Source organism: Pagrus major, chromosome 7, assembly GCF_040436345.1.
Source record: "Pagrus major chromosome 7, Pma_NU_1.0".
Lineage (NCBI taxonomy): Eukaryota > Metazoa > Chordata > Actinopteri > Spariformes > Sparidae > Pagrus > Pagrus major.
The window spans coordinates 5,227,778-5,245,207 of NC_133221.1; the positions used below are offsets into that span (position 1 = coordinate 5,227,778).

Sequence of the window (17,430 nt, forward strand, 5' to 3'; positions counted from 1 at the left end):
AACACACCTACTTTTTTTTCAGTCTAACCTGCTCCTCCTCCTCTTCTTGCCCAAAAAGGGGATTGAAACCATACATAATTGATACACTCCTAGCTGTATCGACTGGTTGGATTTTTTCATCCTCCTTGCTGGTCGATTCCCTCACTCCATTATTTCTATGCTTGCGCTCCCTCCACTGCCTCACATCCCCCTGTGGCTCCTCCCTCCAGTCCCAGCCTTAGTGTGTAACACCTTAACACGCACACACAAACACAGATTAGGAGACAGTCCCACCTCCTTCCTCCAGCTTCATTATTGCTCACTGCCCCGCTTCGTCTTTAATCCATACAGTTGGCCATCATTCTAAGGGGGGGTGAAATTCAATGCCGCGTGTGTGCGAGTCTGCCGTGTGTGTGTGAGGAATGGGAGTTTTATCTGTTTTTGCACAGGGGCAGTGTACGAGGAGAGAAAAAAAGGGGGGTACTTACCATCCAAAGCTGAGAGTGGAGCGATGAATAAAATAAAATGCTTTTTTGAGGTGCTAAAATGTATTTTTAAAAATGTTCAAAACAAACTCGGCTTTCGAAAAAAACTGATCAAGTAAACAGGGACCACTGGTGAAAATTGATGCCAAGCTGGTGTAACAGTGTCTAAAACATATCATTTGTGATACTTAAGTGTCATAAGTGTTTGATAAGTTGGTGAAGGTTCTCAGTCATCCACATCATGGTAAATCTAGGTGCTGTATCGTAGGCAACTGGACTTGTTTCAGTTTCTTGAAGACGTTTCACCTCTCATCCAAGAGGCTTCTTCAGTTCTAACTAACTGGAGGGGAGTTGGCAGGCTTTTAAACTCTGTGTGGGTGTGACCTTAGTGTTTGATAACCACATTTGAGGGATCACTGAAAAAAATGTGTGTATATCAGCCGTGTGTGTGTATCAGATTGGGATTTTTTACTTCCTAATATCAGCATCAGCCCCTTCAAAATTGCATATCAGCTGGTTGAAAGGTGAGGGTGACACAAAGCCCCCAGTAATGGTCACTTTAGACTGCTGGCTTTCTACTAAAAGTTCAGTCGTATGTATATTTGTTCTTTACCTCTGGCACCAGCAGCACCATGTCATTTAAAATAAGTAGAGGACGAGCTATGTCTGAGCAAAAAAGACAACCCAAAAACACCAGCGCCTCCCACATACTCATTTAATCCTTAGGTGAAGACGCCAAAGTCTTGACCACATGAATTCCACCACAGACGCCATAACAATGGCCCATTCATCACATGAAATGTCATGAAAAGAACATCAAACTGTATTATTACCACTTTAAATACATGGTTATTGTCCCCGGGTCAGCCTATAACACATAACGGCCACTCGGGCTTCAGAGTTCAAACTGCGGTCAGAAGACGCACGCCTGACCTGTTCCTCCCCTCCTCTCCTGCCTGGCAGTCCTTCTCCTACCAGTCTGTTATTTCTGATGAGCTGCCAGGGACCGGGCCTGCCCAGGACTAAGGAGGTAGGGGGGAGTTCAAGCCCTAATATGAGTCGGGGGGTTCTGGTGGGCTCTTTGGCATGGGGATTTGGAAACAACAGTTCTGCTTGATCAAACTGTGATAGCTAGATATCCACCGTAGTGTAGTATCAATTCAGAGAGAGTTGGTGTGGCTGCCTGCCCCCCACCCCCCCTTTATTCTGTCTTTAAACCCAGCTTGTGGTGCTACAGCGTCTTGATGTTTTCAATTGACCCAAATCTAGGAGCTCAGGCCAAAATCCAATAAACAAAATGAATGTGTGTGTGTGCGTGTCTTTCTCTCTATGTGTTTTGTCTTTGAGTGGAGAGAAATAAGGAAACGATGTGCCGAGAGAGGCGGCTGTGACAATAAAGGTTAAAAGCTCCCTTTTTTTTTTTTACGCCGAATCATTTGTGGAGAATGTAGATGGCTGTTTGTAGATGAGGCGGGCTGTATCATTTCATTTTGCCTCAGTTTTTTTCTCTCGCCCCGGTTCTAGCTGCTTAAAATCAATGTGTAATATCCATTCTGAATGCTATCTCCTCTACTTTAAAATCAGTTATTCTGACAAACACCCGGTAGAAAAAAGGTTTGACCTTCAGAAAAACAGCTCTAACATGCATTAGTATTTCCCCTTGAATTCTCCCAACTTTCATTTATCCAAAACCCTCTCCTGCATTACTCAAGACACTTCTTTAATAAATGTTATACAGTAGCAGGAAATCAATATTGTGCATTTCTACACAAAACTTGTTTCTCTCCAATGACCTGTCAGGAAGCCCTCCGACATCTGTAACAAGAGCAATGACGAAAACAAGCATTTTAAAAGCGATTCCCCCCCCAGGGTTGAAGGTTGTAGTTTTTTTTAATGCACGTGACGAGGAGGGGTTTTATGTGCAGCCATTACGTGCGCATGTGGCTGCAATTAATTACTTTTACACATTTGCTCGAGGAATGTGGGTTTTGAGCCGTCATCAAAGCTGCCAGCTGTTGTGGTGTCTTTGCACTGTCAAGTCAACGCCTCCGAGGGATCAACACCCGCGCACCCCCGACAACCCCCCGTTCAACGCTTAATCAAGCTGGGTGTAATTGGTGTGAGTCTCGAGGCTTGATTATCCTCGGACCGGCCACAATACTTCAACAGAACCCCCTCACCTCTCTTTCTCAGGGCCAGTCGGGTTTAGGATGGATATTGATGATTGGGTTGAACTGCAGCCTGACCTCAGTCTCGTACTGCAAAAAAACACCTAGAAAAGTAATTTATTCCCGTTTTCAGCTTTCAAAATGAGTCAGAGGGGTAAAATAGCCCCTGCTTCCAATGCAGAGTTGATATTTCTTTCAGTGTTTTTGCAACTGTGAGCGTATGCCATTCTCTGTGGGTGGATGTCAACAAGCTGGATGAGATGGCTCTGCCACAACACTACAGAGCGGATTTGTTCGGGTCTTAGAGAGTACAGTGGAGGGATTTTGTGAGTTGAGGGAAAGAGGAGGAGGAGAGAGAGCGCGGCAGAGACAACGGAGACGTGGCTGCTGTCCTCAGGATGAGCCTCAGCGGGATTACTGGAGCAGATTAAAGAGTGGCCGGTCAGGGAAATGTGTAGTTAGCCCGGACAGGGGAAACACTGGCTGCGCTGCGGGGTCACTGAGGGACCAACAGGCTCAGGGGCATGTAGATTTCATTGGTTTTCATTCATTCAGCAGCAAGTATTTGCTCTGCTTTTGTGCCTTTGTCATTAGGCCCACTCAGACACACACACGCACATGCACACATATATACACCTCTCCATGCTTCCCCTCTCTCTCTGCTGGAATGGGTATTGTGTTCATGATCGATGTGCCTCATTCCAGTGACGTGGTAGCCTGGCTAACTCTCATTAAAAATGGATAGGGTGTAGGGGAGCCGCCAGTCTGTGTGTGTGTGTGTGTCTATACATGTTTAAAATGAGGTGTATGTGGCAGGAAGTCCCAGAGGTGCCAGCTGTTTACCGTGCACTGTTGAAGGTTTGGAAGGTAGTGGGGGGGGGTGGGTGGTACGCGGGGGGGTGTTCCTGAGGTCATTGCCAGGCCTGTTGCCATGGCAACAGCTTGCAAAATCGCTTCCTCTGCATTAGTGGTGACGGTGGGATTTTTCTCTCTCTGTTGCGTTCCCTCCTGCTCAGCATGGCGAGGCACATCTGGCACCACCGAGACTAGGTCTCATCAGAACACAAAGCAATGGGCCGTTTCCACTCTGCTGTGTCCTCTTTTATCCCTTTTTTTTTCAGTCTTTCTTTTTTCGTCTTCTCTTTTCCTGTCCTGCCCCCGTGCCCCCATCCATCACGGAAGGTGCAGCAGTGAGCATTGGCTGGGTCTCCAGGCAGCAGGGCAGAGCAGCTGAAATGGATTCACCATTCACAGGTGGCCAGAAATAACGGTGGAAAATATGTACAGTGGGACTTTTATCCTCCGGGCCTTTTTTTTTTCTTTATATGCTAGAAAGGCGGCGGCATGTTTGTTATGCAATGCCCACTCCTCTACCTCTCTGTGACAACACTGTCACCTCCCTGGTTTTTTGTTCTTGTTGAAGTTGTTGTTCTTACGGCGGAAGTGCAACAAAAATAAGCTGAATCCATTATTTATAACAGATACACAATGAAAGCTGTGATGTCAGTGGCCCCAAATGGCAGCAAGAGGTGCCAGGTTGAATTTAAGGGACTTCATTGCACAAAATCGTGTTAGGTTGGATTAAAAAACAATGTTTTTGGGGTTTTTTTTCTGACAACTGCTGTATTTTCGGATAAAAATCCTGCCCATTGATACATTAAGGCTGGGCATTACCATAATCCATGGCTGTAGGTGTCAGTAACACCCCATGCCCAGGCAATAATAATAGAAGCTGAAGCCTATTCAGAACGAGCCTTTGAAAGGATGAAGCTGTTGTTTTAACCCGTGGCTGTCAGTCAGTCACCCAGGTCGCTCCAGTACGCGACGCCACTGTAGCCTCTCTGGTTGAATAACCCCCTGCTAAGGTCATCCGAAGTGGGAATTTTATTAGCATTCATTTAGCAGAGCGTGGTGCTTTTTGCTGAAGAGCGCTCAGTCTACCTCGGGTCAGCTGTGGGTATGACGGTTTTCTTGGGAAGCAGAGAATGTTGGAGGCAGCATCAAGTCACATGCAGCGCTCCCTTTGTCTTCCCTGGAAATGCAGGAACAACAATCTGCACATCCGTTATGGCGCTGTGAGTGTGCGTACACAAACACACACACACACACACACACATGCGCACTCAGTGGGAGAAGGGGCTTCATTGTGCAGCCCTGCTGTGTTGAGTGACTGTAGCGTGTGCTGGGCAACAGCTGCTGTGATCCCCCCGCAACCCTCCCTCAACCCGCCCCCCCACCCTCACCTCCACTACTGGCCCATGCTGCTCTAAACATCAATATACTCAACACACACACACACACATGCACACACACAGACATACAGTATATACAACACAAACACATTTTCTCTCTCGTTCTGTGCTTTTTCAGCTCTCAGGTTTTTGCTCGCCTGTTTACCTCGCTCTCCTTCTTCCATAATAACCCCCCTACCTTTTTTTGGGTGTTTCAGTCTCTATCAGCTGACAGCGGGCTGTGTCTGTCTGTCTGTCTGTCTGTCTGTCTGTAGACACTGCTCCATAAGGGACACCCCCCTCCCATTACTCCCTGACTTTCCCCCCCCTGCTGACAGCTGTCTCCACACTGTAACCCTTTCATGGCTCTGGGCCTCTGTGAAAGTTACACTCTAAAGTTTCACCAGCCGCGCACATGTTTTGGGAAGGATCTGAGGGGCTTTTTTTTTTTGGGTGAAGAGGGATTCAGAGATACACACACAGACTGAGTCGACTGTTTCCCCAGCCAAGTCTCGTTCCTGGTGGGCTTGTTTGTCATCAGTTGCAGCTTCTGCTGCTGATGTGACCCCGTCTGCAGCTCATTACAGCATGCCACCTGTTTGTCCCGAAGCTAGGCGAGACGCAAACTAACACACGCACACACACACACAAATAGAGTTTGTTGAGGTGACAGGGGGTTAATCTAACAGGAGTGTCCACAGCGGAGCTGCCACACAGCGCAGCGACTGTCAACGTCCCACCGTGTCAATGGCTTTCTTTGTCCCCTGAGCCCGTCTTTATGTTGCCGCAGGGTTCAGGACCAGGCAGACAGGTGGAGGGTTATTGAGCTTTTGAGGCGCAAAGACAAAACAGAAAAAAAATCCACAAGCTGCAGCACATATAGCTCAGAGTTTTCACAGCAGCTGACAGTTTTGCCGACTTGAACTTTTTAGAGGACATGCAATAGCAGGAACATGTTACTCATTTTGCCATCAGCTATGTTTTTTTTTAAATTTGATACATTGTAATAAAAGAAAAGACTTTGATGGACACCCAGCTGTTATCTCTTCCTGGCTGACAGTTAATGCCAGCCCATAGTGCTAACAGCAATTAATATCACCCAGTTGTGGGCGATTTGCAAAGGGGTTTTGAAAAAAAACACTTAAATGGTGTTATTTGCACCTTTCATTCACTCCCCCGCATTTTGCAGAGGAGCTACATATTAGGCATTGATCTGAGCCCGAGGTTTGGAGCCGAACAGGGCACGCACTGTCAGAGTCTGCTGTCATTATCCAACAAGGCAATTGCCAGGAAATTGAAAGACAGACAGGACTGAAAATTAATCTGACTCTGAAATACACCCCCTTTTTCAGTGTGCCTCTGTTCATCTCTTCCGCCGTGTCGTGGCGGTGTTTGTGTTGCATTAGGGTGGCGGTGTGTGTACGTTCGCTCCCGCTGACACAGTGAGATGCAGGTGTGAGCAGGGCAGCCCCACGGGACGCTTAAAGACACATACACACACGCTGACCTCCGGATCGCACAGACCTCTTTGGCTGCACAAACAGACTGAGGGCCATGTGGCTGAGCAGAACCTCGTCTGGCAGACACAGACAGAGACACAGCTAGATTCACACACAAACACACACTTATATATAACTGACAGACGGATGAGTGCGCGTTATGGAGCTGAAAGCGGGCGCCCACTCTGTGGTCGTCCAGCTGAGGAGATGTATGTTTGACTCTTTGTGTTAACATATGCAAATGCTCAGCCGTGTATTTGTGTAAGTTTAATGTCAGTCACATAAGCGCATAAAGACGAAGATGTTTGTTCTTTATTCAAATGAATGTCCAACTGCCCTGGGTGGATTAGTGTGGATTCACTGGTGTGGAGTGTGTTTGCTTTGCGCTGAAAGTGCTTATTTAAATTCTTTGCTGTTGACACTTTCACCATGTTTTGCTCTGAAATACCAATTTTTACTCCATTCATTCACATTTTTAAACTACAACATTAATAATTTCTTTTCAGTTTTGCAATTATGCAGCTGTCATGTATTTGTTAATAAAGTTGATCTATACATAAGCATTTGGAAAAGTGTTAATACTTTTTTGTTTTTTTCCTACTGCAGTTACACTTTTTCTGATAAAGTTTGCCGGTCATTACATTTTGGATTTTTCTAATCGAGTCAGACGTCGCACACGCTCTTGAGAAAAGCGTCTGTCACTAGTCCTCCATGTGTAGGTGTGTTTGTACAGGCTCCACCAAGGTGGACAGATGCCCCGCTGCAGACAAGAGCCCATTGATGGCAGAGAAACAGCTTTCTGGGGCCAACTGATCCCACCTGCTCACTACTGTGTCTTTGGCTTAAGATAAAGGCAACAGTTGCCTGTGCAGTTGATTTCGCACACACTGACATACGGCTGCACTCGAACATTCGAGACACGTCATGCTGAATATCAGGTCAGCGTAAAACATTAATGTTGTAGTACATGGGGAGGAATCGTGTATAACATATTAGGACATAGAATTATCATTTAAATGTTGCAAATGAACAAAGACGTTTCTTCTTTTTCTTCTTCTTCTACTTCTACTTCTTCTTCTTCTTCTTCTTCTACTTCTACTTCTACTTCTTCTTCTCCTCCTTCTCCTTCTTCTTCTTCTTCTTCTCCTTCTTCTTCTTCTTAAAAATAAATATTTGTTCATCATCCGTTGGTGTTGATCAGCTGTTGATGTGTGACTGAATGAGCGTTACTTTCGAGGCATCATTTTGTGCTAGTGTTTGTCATGCTGCGCTGTGACCCTGACCTTTTCATTGTGCTTCCAGGTTACCCAAGTTCCCATCGAGTCATGTGAGCAGTACGGGACCTGTGGAGAGTGTCTGAGCTCTGGAGACCCACACTGCGGCTGGTGTGTCCTGCATAATATGTGAGTACCCCTGCAATCATCATCCTTTACGCGCAGATTTTGTTAAACAGCTCCCAAAATGGCCTCATTTCCCCAGTCGCTCAAAGGCAGGCAGGCTTTCTCCAAAATCTTTATCTCGGATCCGTTTGAGTTTGAGGAGAGGAGACAACGTCCGTCTGGAAAACGGATTGTTGTGCCTCAGAGGTGCAGAGCTCGTTCAGAGCAACTTGCCGCATCCACAGAGACTGCTGCCCTATTCTGACACGACTTGATATTAACAGGAAATGAGTCCATTCTGTCCGTGTATGACTTACTAGAATTTGAAAAGACAAGGCAAGAATGGACCAAAGAGACTCATTATTTGACCAGTTCTTCCTGCACAGAGCTGTCATAAAAGCATTTCGCTGTGCCTCTGCATTTTTAATGGACATGGTCGAAATCTATTAGAGCCAAACGGTATTTGTTGTGCATGTTCTGAGAAAGTTGGGGGGCATTTAGCTCCCACTGTAGCAGCAGCAGCAGCAGCCGTACAAATAAGCAGAAGAAGTCATGAGTGACACCTGCTGGAGCTGAGATGTCACTGCAGCAGAGTGAACTTCTAGAAAAGCCAGACGGGAGGAAAAAAACAGGTAGAAAAAATGAAAATGCTGAAAAAACATGTATATTTACTGTCTTTTGGGTATGAGACATTCAGTGTTGTGTTGTTTGAAGTGAGGTGTTATGATGGAGGGTATATTGAGGACAGAGGATGAATGCACCAGGCTACTGAAGAAGCTCAAAAGACTGCTCTGTCTCCGTCTCCCTCTCTTTGTTTCGTAAGCACACACATATCCTCATCACTCTGAGCTTCTTCTTTGCTGCCATGTCTTGAATTCCCCACTTACAGCTCCTCCTAAATGCAGCCCCTCTCTCTAAAGGTATAGCTGAATATTTGTGTGTGTCAGAGCCCCGCTGCAATCACCATTATCCTGATGGCGGCCCCTGCAAAGTGCACTTAAAGTAATTTACATCACTCCAAAGCCGGGACAGGACAAATAATTGCCTAGCGACAAGGTAATTCAGCATGTGCCGGCGGAGGTGCGGGAGGGGCCGGCTGAGGCTCTGTATTCTCTGCAGCTTGCGTGCCTTCACACAGGGATCATTTACCACAACATTAGCCTCCGTGCTAGGCTGTTAATCATATGCTTTTGTGTAGGTGTGGTAGGGAATGGAATAATCCAGGTTAGTGGGAATTTCAAATCCACTGCATGTAAGAGGTGCTGATGCTAAAAGGTGAATGGGCTTCGGCGCTGTTGTTGTGAAGGCAGCTGTGAAGAGGAAACAGCTGTTTGGTGTGTAAATACCGTCTCAGTCCGAATGTGTGTGTGCATGTGTGCGTGCACATGGGTCCCCTTTTTTGTGTACATGCACGAACACTTGTGTGGACCGCTGTACTGTACCGTGGGGAGAAAAGTTCAGCCCCCCCCGATTCACGTCAGATCAGCCATCTGTTCCCGCAACACAGCAGACCCTCGTGCCACCTGTCCCCGCGCCTAATACCCCTTTCTCTGTCCTGACCCTGCAATGAGTGTGGCAGGACCCCTGTCAGCACCGGCTGAGTTACTGCAGAGAGGAAAAGAAGTTCAAAGAAAGAATAGTTAGCGTTTCTTGCTGGTGCTCACGATAGACCGAAAATCAAATAAAAAATTTAGATGTTACAAAAAAAAAGATGAGAGTGCAGGTTTCTGGATTTAACTAAGGTGGATAAGTTGGCATATCAAAAAGAAAAGATCCAGTAGAGACTGACAGAAACAGATTTTTTTAATACACCCTGACATCGCAGTACCTGATTGATTCTTCTGCTGTAGACAAAGCATCCAAACTCTGCTGCCTCCCACAATTACACGCTTCTTCTCAGAAATAATGCATAAACAGAGCTGTGGTGTACATAAATCCTCTGTCCCTGGTTCACACCAGACAACGGCTGATAAAAAGACCTCAGGTAGATCTGAAATTCATTCATTAAAAAAAAAAAAAAAAATCACAAATGCCTTCTTATGTGGCAAGTAGCAGGAGTTGCAGGTGCTCAATTAATTATGTAATCTTGTCGAGTCCTGTTGAGCTACTCTACCTGCGAGATAGTTGATAGAAGCCGGCACTTATTTACCAAGAAGTTCATAAATTTGCACATGATATTAATGGAAAACACAACTAATGGCAAGCAAAATTAGATAAAATGAATGTAAACCTAAAGGGCATTGCTGCATTTAGCATGAGCATGTACGACATAACCAAGAGTGGAAGGGAAGTATCTGTCGTATTCTGTCGGGGGGAAAAAGCAGCTGCACCCTTCTGGTGAAGTGCTCCCATCATCCCACACAAAATTACATTTCTTGCCAGCAGTGGTGCCATCCACAGCTGTGATCACCACCACTCCCCCCCCCCATTTCTCCAGCTCTTCATCCAACATCCATAACCATTGTTGATTTTATGAAATTATCTTTCCCCCCCCCTCGTTTTCCAATATTTGCGTGTGCTTCCCTCGCTCGCCTCACAGCAAAAGCTAGCATCTTAGCCGCGCTGCTCATCTCTTCTCAGCTCCAAGCCGTCTCCACATTTAGACACTCTTCCCTCTGAAATAAGCTCTTCCGCACTCCAGAGATGGTCGGCTTGCCACACATAAACACCCCTCGCTTTGATCACCCCCCTCCCTCCTTTTTACAGCTGCCATCCACAATATCCATCCTCTTTTTCTTCTGTGTGTCCACCCCGCACCTCCCCTTTTTTCTTTATGTTTGTGCGTCTATACTCATTGAAGTGCGGCATTCTAAGGTGGCTAATTGGGAACATAGGAGGACATTAGCTTGCTCCTGCGATGATGATGAGGAGAAGGAGAGAATGCGAGGGGGAGGCAGAGTGCGGCGGTGAGGCTGGCCAGGAGTGGCGTCTCTGTCTTCCCCTGTCTTTCTACTCTCTTTCTTCTTCCTCTGATTCAGTGTGGTGTGAGACTCTAAAGTCCTTTAATTACCAGCAGCTGCTCGGCATCCACTGAATGCATGAAGAATGAGAGGGGGGAGAAAAAAAGAGAGAGAGAGAGAGACGGGATAAGAATGAGGGGAAGAGAATGAGAGAGAGAGAGAGAGAGAGAGTGTTTGATGTTGCACACTCATCGGCCCACAAAACCGAGCAGCATTTTGATTGCAGCTCAAAGGGAGCTCATCATCTCGAGCGCTCTTCAGTCGCAGTCCTGTGAATGGGTAGTTCAGCCCGTCGTCTGACCACAATCCAAAAACACGGAGCTCTGGTGACGCTTTCTCTCTTGTCGCTCTCTCTCTCTCTCTCTCTCTCTCTCTCTGTCTCCCTCTCCCTCAGCCTGCTGCTCGCCGTTGATAGATTAGCTAACTAATCATGCCCAAAAGAGGCTTTTCCATCTCAAAAATATCCCCACATCACTCTGTTGTCCCTCTTAAATTCCAGGAGAGGACGAGAGGTTTCTGCTGAGATTTGTCAGGATTAGTCTGATTTCTGGCCAAAGGGGCTGAGACTGGACAAGTGGTCCGGTGCCAAGGTCAGCAGCTAACCCGGATAGTAAGCTTCTCTAAGTAATACTATTAATTATAAGTAGTGAATGACAATAGGGTGTAGTTACGTAATATCTGCATAAGAAATTCTGTTCAGTATGTCAAAATCAGCGCTAGTTTGTTGTGTAGATGACAGCTTAGGGCTATTGGTGTAGTAGGGCCCCAGCAGAGAGTGAGTCAGCATTTGAGGGCTGCTCTGAGCAGAATAACATATCACTACTACACTGTGATACTGTGTTGTATTGTACTGTCAGCCTGTGTGTGGCTGAACTGCTCAGATCTGTTTCAGCAACAACCCACACGGCAGCCTGAAGAATCACAATTGTCCACTTTCCACAAATCTGTGTTTCCAGCTTAAATGCTGTCAAATGATGTGTTCAATGTCCTGGTTGGAGCACATTGTATAGGTCCATTTGTCAACAGGAGGGAGTCTGGGTTTGGGACCGGGCCAGTTCTTTTTGCAATGTAGTTTTTATTTTGGAATTTAAACGTGCAATGTCTCTGATTTGGCCAGAATGTAAAAAAAAAACGGAGTTGACATTTAATAAAGACAACTATGTGTTGTGATGCAGAGATGTTCAGTGATGTAAGCATGCTAACCAGCCAGCCCAGGCCCGTCCTGTCTTGTAATACCACTTTGTACCTCAAGAGGTGATAGTCTGATTGCCCCCATAGTTTTAGCTATGTCAAACAAGTCCTCACCTGGCATGTCTTGTCATCCCCGGAGTTACAGTCCTGATATGTAAATCGCCTCCATACTTTATTCCCTGTCGTCAAACTGACCTTTACCAATCTTGGAGGCTGTTTCCGGTCACAGTCCTGGTGTCCGAGTCCTGGAGCAAGAAGTTGCATTCTGGGCAGACTCTAGACAGCTATTAGGGCCATTGAGCTATAATGCTAACAGCTAGCTACAGCCAAAGATATCATGGGCAGCAGTTTGCATTCTGTCTGGGGGATTTCTACCCCCTATATTTTTGGAGCTACCTTCGAAATCTGGCCATATCTTACATGTTAAACCTTTAAGAGACACAAGGAAGGAATTTAAGTATCGGTGGTGTTATAGAGGGATGCAATTGTTCTACTTTTTTACCTTGTCTCCAAAAATTAAAAATCCGATGCTACATCCCTTTTTTTAATACTACATCTGCTTTCTTTATACTCGTTGTTTATGCTGCTTGTTCATCACTGCGCTCCGGAACACCAACCATAAAATCTCCACTAATTTACCAATGGCATCAACAATTAGTTTAGCGTTGAAAATGGCTGCTTCAGCCCATTGTGGATGTCAGACTGTGTGTCTAATGGCCGACTCATCAGCTACAGCCACAGTTAGCAGTCAGAGGGAAGCTGCATCCATCTTCCCAATTGTGCCTAATGAGATATCGATCACTTACATGCAGGTCTATCAATATTTCCATCGATTCCTCCTAGCACACAGAGCTAGTACAGGTTGACTATATGATTGCTGAAATATTGCACCGGCATGTACAGTATGTGCAGACTACATATAACACAGTTAATGATCCTACAAACACGGTGTGTCTGTAACTGCTGCTTGCTCACTTATTTTCTTCTTGACATGCTTCCATCCCTGCACTGCTCCCTCTGCCTTTTGTTCCATTTTTCTCTCTTTCTCTTTGCTCAGCCCACTCAAGCAAAGCTATGGCTTGATGCAGAGCACTGAGCAATGGTCTCTTTGTAAATCTCTTTTCTCTCTCTGTATCTCCCCTCTCTTTCTCCTTGTTTCCTTACGCTCACTCAATATCTTAAACGGAGACGGGGACACACTTAGGATTGCATAAACCATATACTGTATGTGGTCGCTGTGAGATTGTTTTACACTACAATAGCTTCTCGATTTGTGAGAAGATGAGAAGAACCGTGAAAAACGGGTTGTGGCCACACTGCGCTCGGTGTCCTGTCGGCGCTCGCCTGCAGTGATATTATCAGCCGCCACGGGAGACACACTATGAGGTTGCAGCGGTTGGTTTGAGCCCCGACGTGAACTTTGAGTTTCAAACTGCGCCCTCACATGTCGGCCCGAGCCCACACAGCAACCTGAGGCAGAGAAATTTACCATCTCTGTGGTGGTTTGAAATTGAAAACCCTGCCTTTTTTTCTTCTCTTTTTTTATCCCTCCTTTACTTCCTTTTATACCTCCCGTGGTCTGCATTTAAATGGATATTGTCACACTTTAGGGATGCAGCAGAAAGAAACAAATGCCCTGAATCACTCAGTGTGAGGATAAAACACTGAAAGGATGAGGAAGTGTGTGTGTGTGTGTGTGTGTGTGTGTGTGTGTGTGTGTGTGTGTGTGTGAGTGTGTGAAGCTCAGCCCTGCACATCAGTGCTCACCTAATGATTCCTCTTTTCATGTTGGGGGAGCCAAAGTCCCAGTGCAGTCAGTCTTCATACATGTTTACATTAGCATGTCTTCATTATCATGTCTTTCTGTTGAAATGCACGGTCCCCAGACTGGGCCTCCATTCAACCAAATCAAATCATGCCAGTGATTCTCTAACATAATGGACCACCACTTACGACTAGTAAAGCTTTGTTCAGCGCCATCAAATATTCAATATACATCCACTTCGACCTCTCCGTACCTGCATCTTCCCACCCTGCTCCTTTTCGCCACCAAAGCATCCCTGCTCTCCTCTCGTTTTCCTTTCCCGTCTGCCGTTTTGTGGTCTCTCTCTAGTGAGGGAGGGAAGGTGATTTTAAAATGGCTCCCCCTCTGTTCTCTCCTCCTGTTTTTAAACATGGCACTCACAGCCAGAGCTGCAATCAGACAGGGCTTCACACTTTCACTGAAGTCCTTAGATGTGGTAAGGGAAGGGGAGGAGGGATAGAGGAACAGACATCTTTGCCTGTCGCCTGCTTCTCCTGCTCTGCTGTCAAGGCCAGGATGTGTGAGTGCGTATGTAAAGGTGTGCATAAGCGTGTGAAGGATTTAGTGCGAAGAACTGTATGTTATTATGCATATGTGTGACCGTGCACGTTCATGTGGAGTGTATACATTAATTCTCCGTGGCTGTGGTCCCTTACTGGGGGGGATGTGTCTGTGTGTTTTAGTGTGTACGTGTGAACGGGTTGTGTGTGTCCATACGTCTCGGTGTCTATCAAAGCTTGGCACAGCAGAGACGACAGCGTAATTGCCTGTCTAGGGCAACAGAATAAGAAGCAGGCATTGGTGGAACGGACCCTGTGGTCTGGCCTCTGTTACCCTCACACTCCCGAACTGTAAAAAAAACACATCCGCAGCAACACAACACTGCAAATAAGACACACGTACATTAGATATAGGTTACTGGATTAGATTATATATATTGTGTCAAGGCTTCATTTTCAACGCAGCTTCAACTTCAACATGCAGCCCACGCAAACTGCCACAGGAAAAAGAAACAATATGCTCGCCTTTGCTTTTTATGTGTATGTTTTTTTTTGTTTTCTCTTTCACCTTACATGACTGATGCCACTAACTGCATTCATACCCTGCAGTGGAGTTGTAGATGCCAGAGAGGAGGAGTAATGAAGGAAGTGCAAGCTGCAACTTCAGCACCATGGACAGGGCTTAGAGAGTTTAACACCCAGGCCGACTGCCTGCAACAGCCGCCGGAGGGAAAAATAGCTATGAGCTGCTCACTGATATTAATCCGTGCATATACACGGAGCGCGTACTTACAAAGACATTCCATGTGCGTATCACTTCTTTTAAAACCTATTTCTTCATGGTAGCCCAAGAATGCATGTGATGGCACACAAAGCATCCGCGAAAAACTGCTGAGTGACAGGCCAGGGCCAGACAGGAGGATATGGGGAGGGGGGTCAGGAGGGAGGAATATGAGGAAGGCAGAATTCTAGTCAACACTCAGTGGCATGCACTTCAGCTAATGAGAGAGGCAAGGGGTCAGCTTCTAACTACACAGAGATAATGGCCATCTCCTGAAACCATGGCAACAGCAGCCATCCTCCACCCCCTTGCTGCGCTCTCATCTTACTTCACCCCAACCGAAATGAATTTTATTTTTAAAAAAAAGAAATAACAGTGAGGAAAATCAATCCAGGGCTTTTTGTGAGTTAATGACCGTCCAGGTTTTTTTTTTTTTTTTTTTGCATTCGTACGCGTACAGCTCGGAGACATGCATAAAACATTGAGCCGCAGCCCACACCTGAAAGAGCATAAAGTGTAATTTTCTGCTGCCATTGTGAATGTAAAAGAAGCGCCAAATTGCAGACGGAATAACACCTTTGCCTAAGAAAGGTGCACTAATTTCAGTTTGTGAAAGGGTGAGACAAAAGGGAGAGACACGGACAGAGACGAGAGAGAGAGAGAGAGAGAGAGAGAGAGAGAGAGAGAGAGAGAGAGAGAGAGAGAGAGAGAGAGAGAGAGAGAGGAAAGATGTGGCAAAATTGCAGCCGAAATGGAGTCAAATGTGTAAAATGAAGAGACAGGGGAATTCATATCAGGACTAACAATGAAAATGTCACATTAAGAATTCAGAAATGACGTCGAGTTTTTCCAAAGTCGTGATGGGGGGAAACCAGGTAACCATTTTGAAAAAAAAAAAGTTGAATCCTGTCACAGTAGCCTCCTTTTCCCAGTGGGAGATTCACACTACTACGCTAATTCTACACTTTCCTGCTCTCTAAAATCCCTAGGGACTACTGTGCATACGAGTGTTTGTGTGCATGTGTGTGTGTGTCTGTGTGTGTCTGTGTGTGTGTGTGTGTGTGTGTGTCTGTGTGTGTGTGTGAACCTTGGAGTGCTTGTGTCTGTTCATGTGAGTCTGCTGGAAATGGCTTGAACTTCTGACAACATAATTACACAGAGGGTGTGGATGAAGATGTAGCTTAGAGTCAGTATGGGTGAGAGTATGTGGTTAAGAAGCATGATACGGGGCCCTAACACACCCTGCCACACACACACACACACATCACACACACTCACAGTCAGCAGCTAGGGGAGAAATGGACGGGGCTTGTAGTGGCACATCAGCACCATGGACAGCGTCTGACCCGTCGGAGTCCAATTAGAGCTGCTGTGACCAGACATCCAGTTAGCCAGACAGACTGCTGGGTTGGATGAGGATAGAGAGCCTTTGGTGTAATGGGCTGGAGGGAACACACACTTTTAATAAGAAGGAGGAGGCGGCTGAGTTTTAATGAGGGATGTGGCGGATTGTGGGGGTGTCGTGTGGTACTTGATACAAGGTCTGACCATTAAGATCTCTTATGAGTGAACGCAGTGTAATTTGCACTAGTTATACGTCCAAAGTTATGCAGTGATTGAAGGATATAATTTGTGTAGTGCTCAGTGCTGTGGGTTTTTTTTCTGTCAGTATGGTGTATTAAATTACCCACCGGAGGCAGTGGTTCCCCTGCTGGTGACACCACTTGTTTCTGGTTTCTTTATTGGGAATTCATGTACTACTTTGTAAGACGTTTTAGAGCTACATGTCCTCGAAGCCAGCTGTTATTGATGCCTGGAGTGTCATAAATTGCACATTTTTTTACGAGAGTGAGTTTTTTATTTTGGTAACTTTGAAAGCAGTCGAATAAAACAGCAAAATTGTCTCAAATTATGTCTTCAGCATGCCATATGTTTTGCAAAAACAAGAATAAAACAGTCTGGTAATCACCACTAAACAAATAAATCTGCGTGACTAATGTAGACAGCGCAGAAATGATGGAGGGAAAGGGAAGAAGCCCAAAGCGTCTGGTGTAAATTCTTATGGTACTGTAGTTAGTGGCCAATCCAGATGCCTCAAGACAAAGGTGGTGGATCAGCACAGAGCCCGACCCATACTGATATTTTTGGCCTGATGCCAATGCTGATATTAGGGTGTAAAAAAATGTTATATCAACATATTGCTGATTTTCTTATATACACAGAATTGCAGAATTGTAAAGTATTGTGGTAATTTCCTGGTTCATAATTTTATTTTGGGTTACAGCTAGAATAGGTTAACATGCTTTGATGCTCAAAAGACGCATCACTTTTTTCACACTGTCCTTTGCTGCAGCACTGTATTCTCCCTCCGTCTGAAACCCTCCTGTCTCTTTAAGTCCCCCCCCCCCCCCCCCCCCCAGAATATCCAGTCTGCTCTGATACGTCAGCTCACG

The 17,430-nt window shown here is 45.8% G+C and overlaps 1 protein-coding gene across 1 annotated transcript in view; it reads left to right on the plus strand.

Annotated features, from left to right (window-relative positions):
* Positions 1-17,430, plus strand: part of plxna2 (plexin A2) — a 196,881-nt gene that overhangs the window by 97,032 nt on the left and 82,419 nt on the right. Inside the window, exon 5 of the mRNA XM_073470197.1 lies at positions 7,665-7,765. Within this exon, the coding sequence (XP_073326298.1) occupies positions 7,665-7,765 (101 nt within the window). The remainder of the gene's footprint in view (positions 1-7,664; positions 7,766-17,430) is intronic.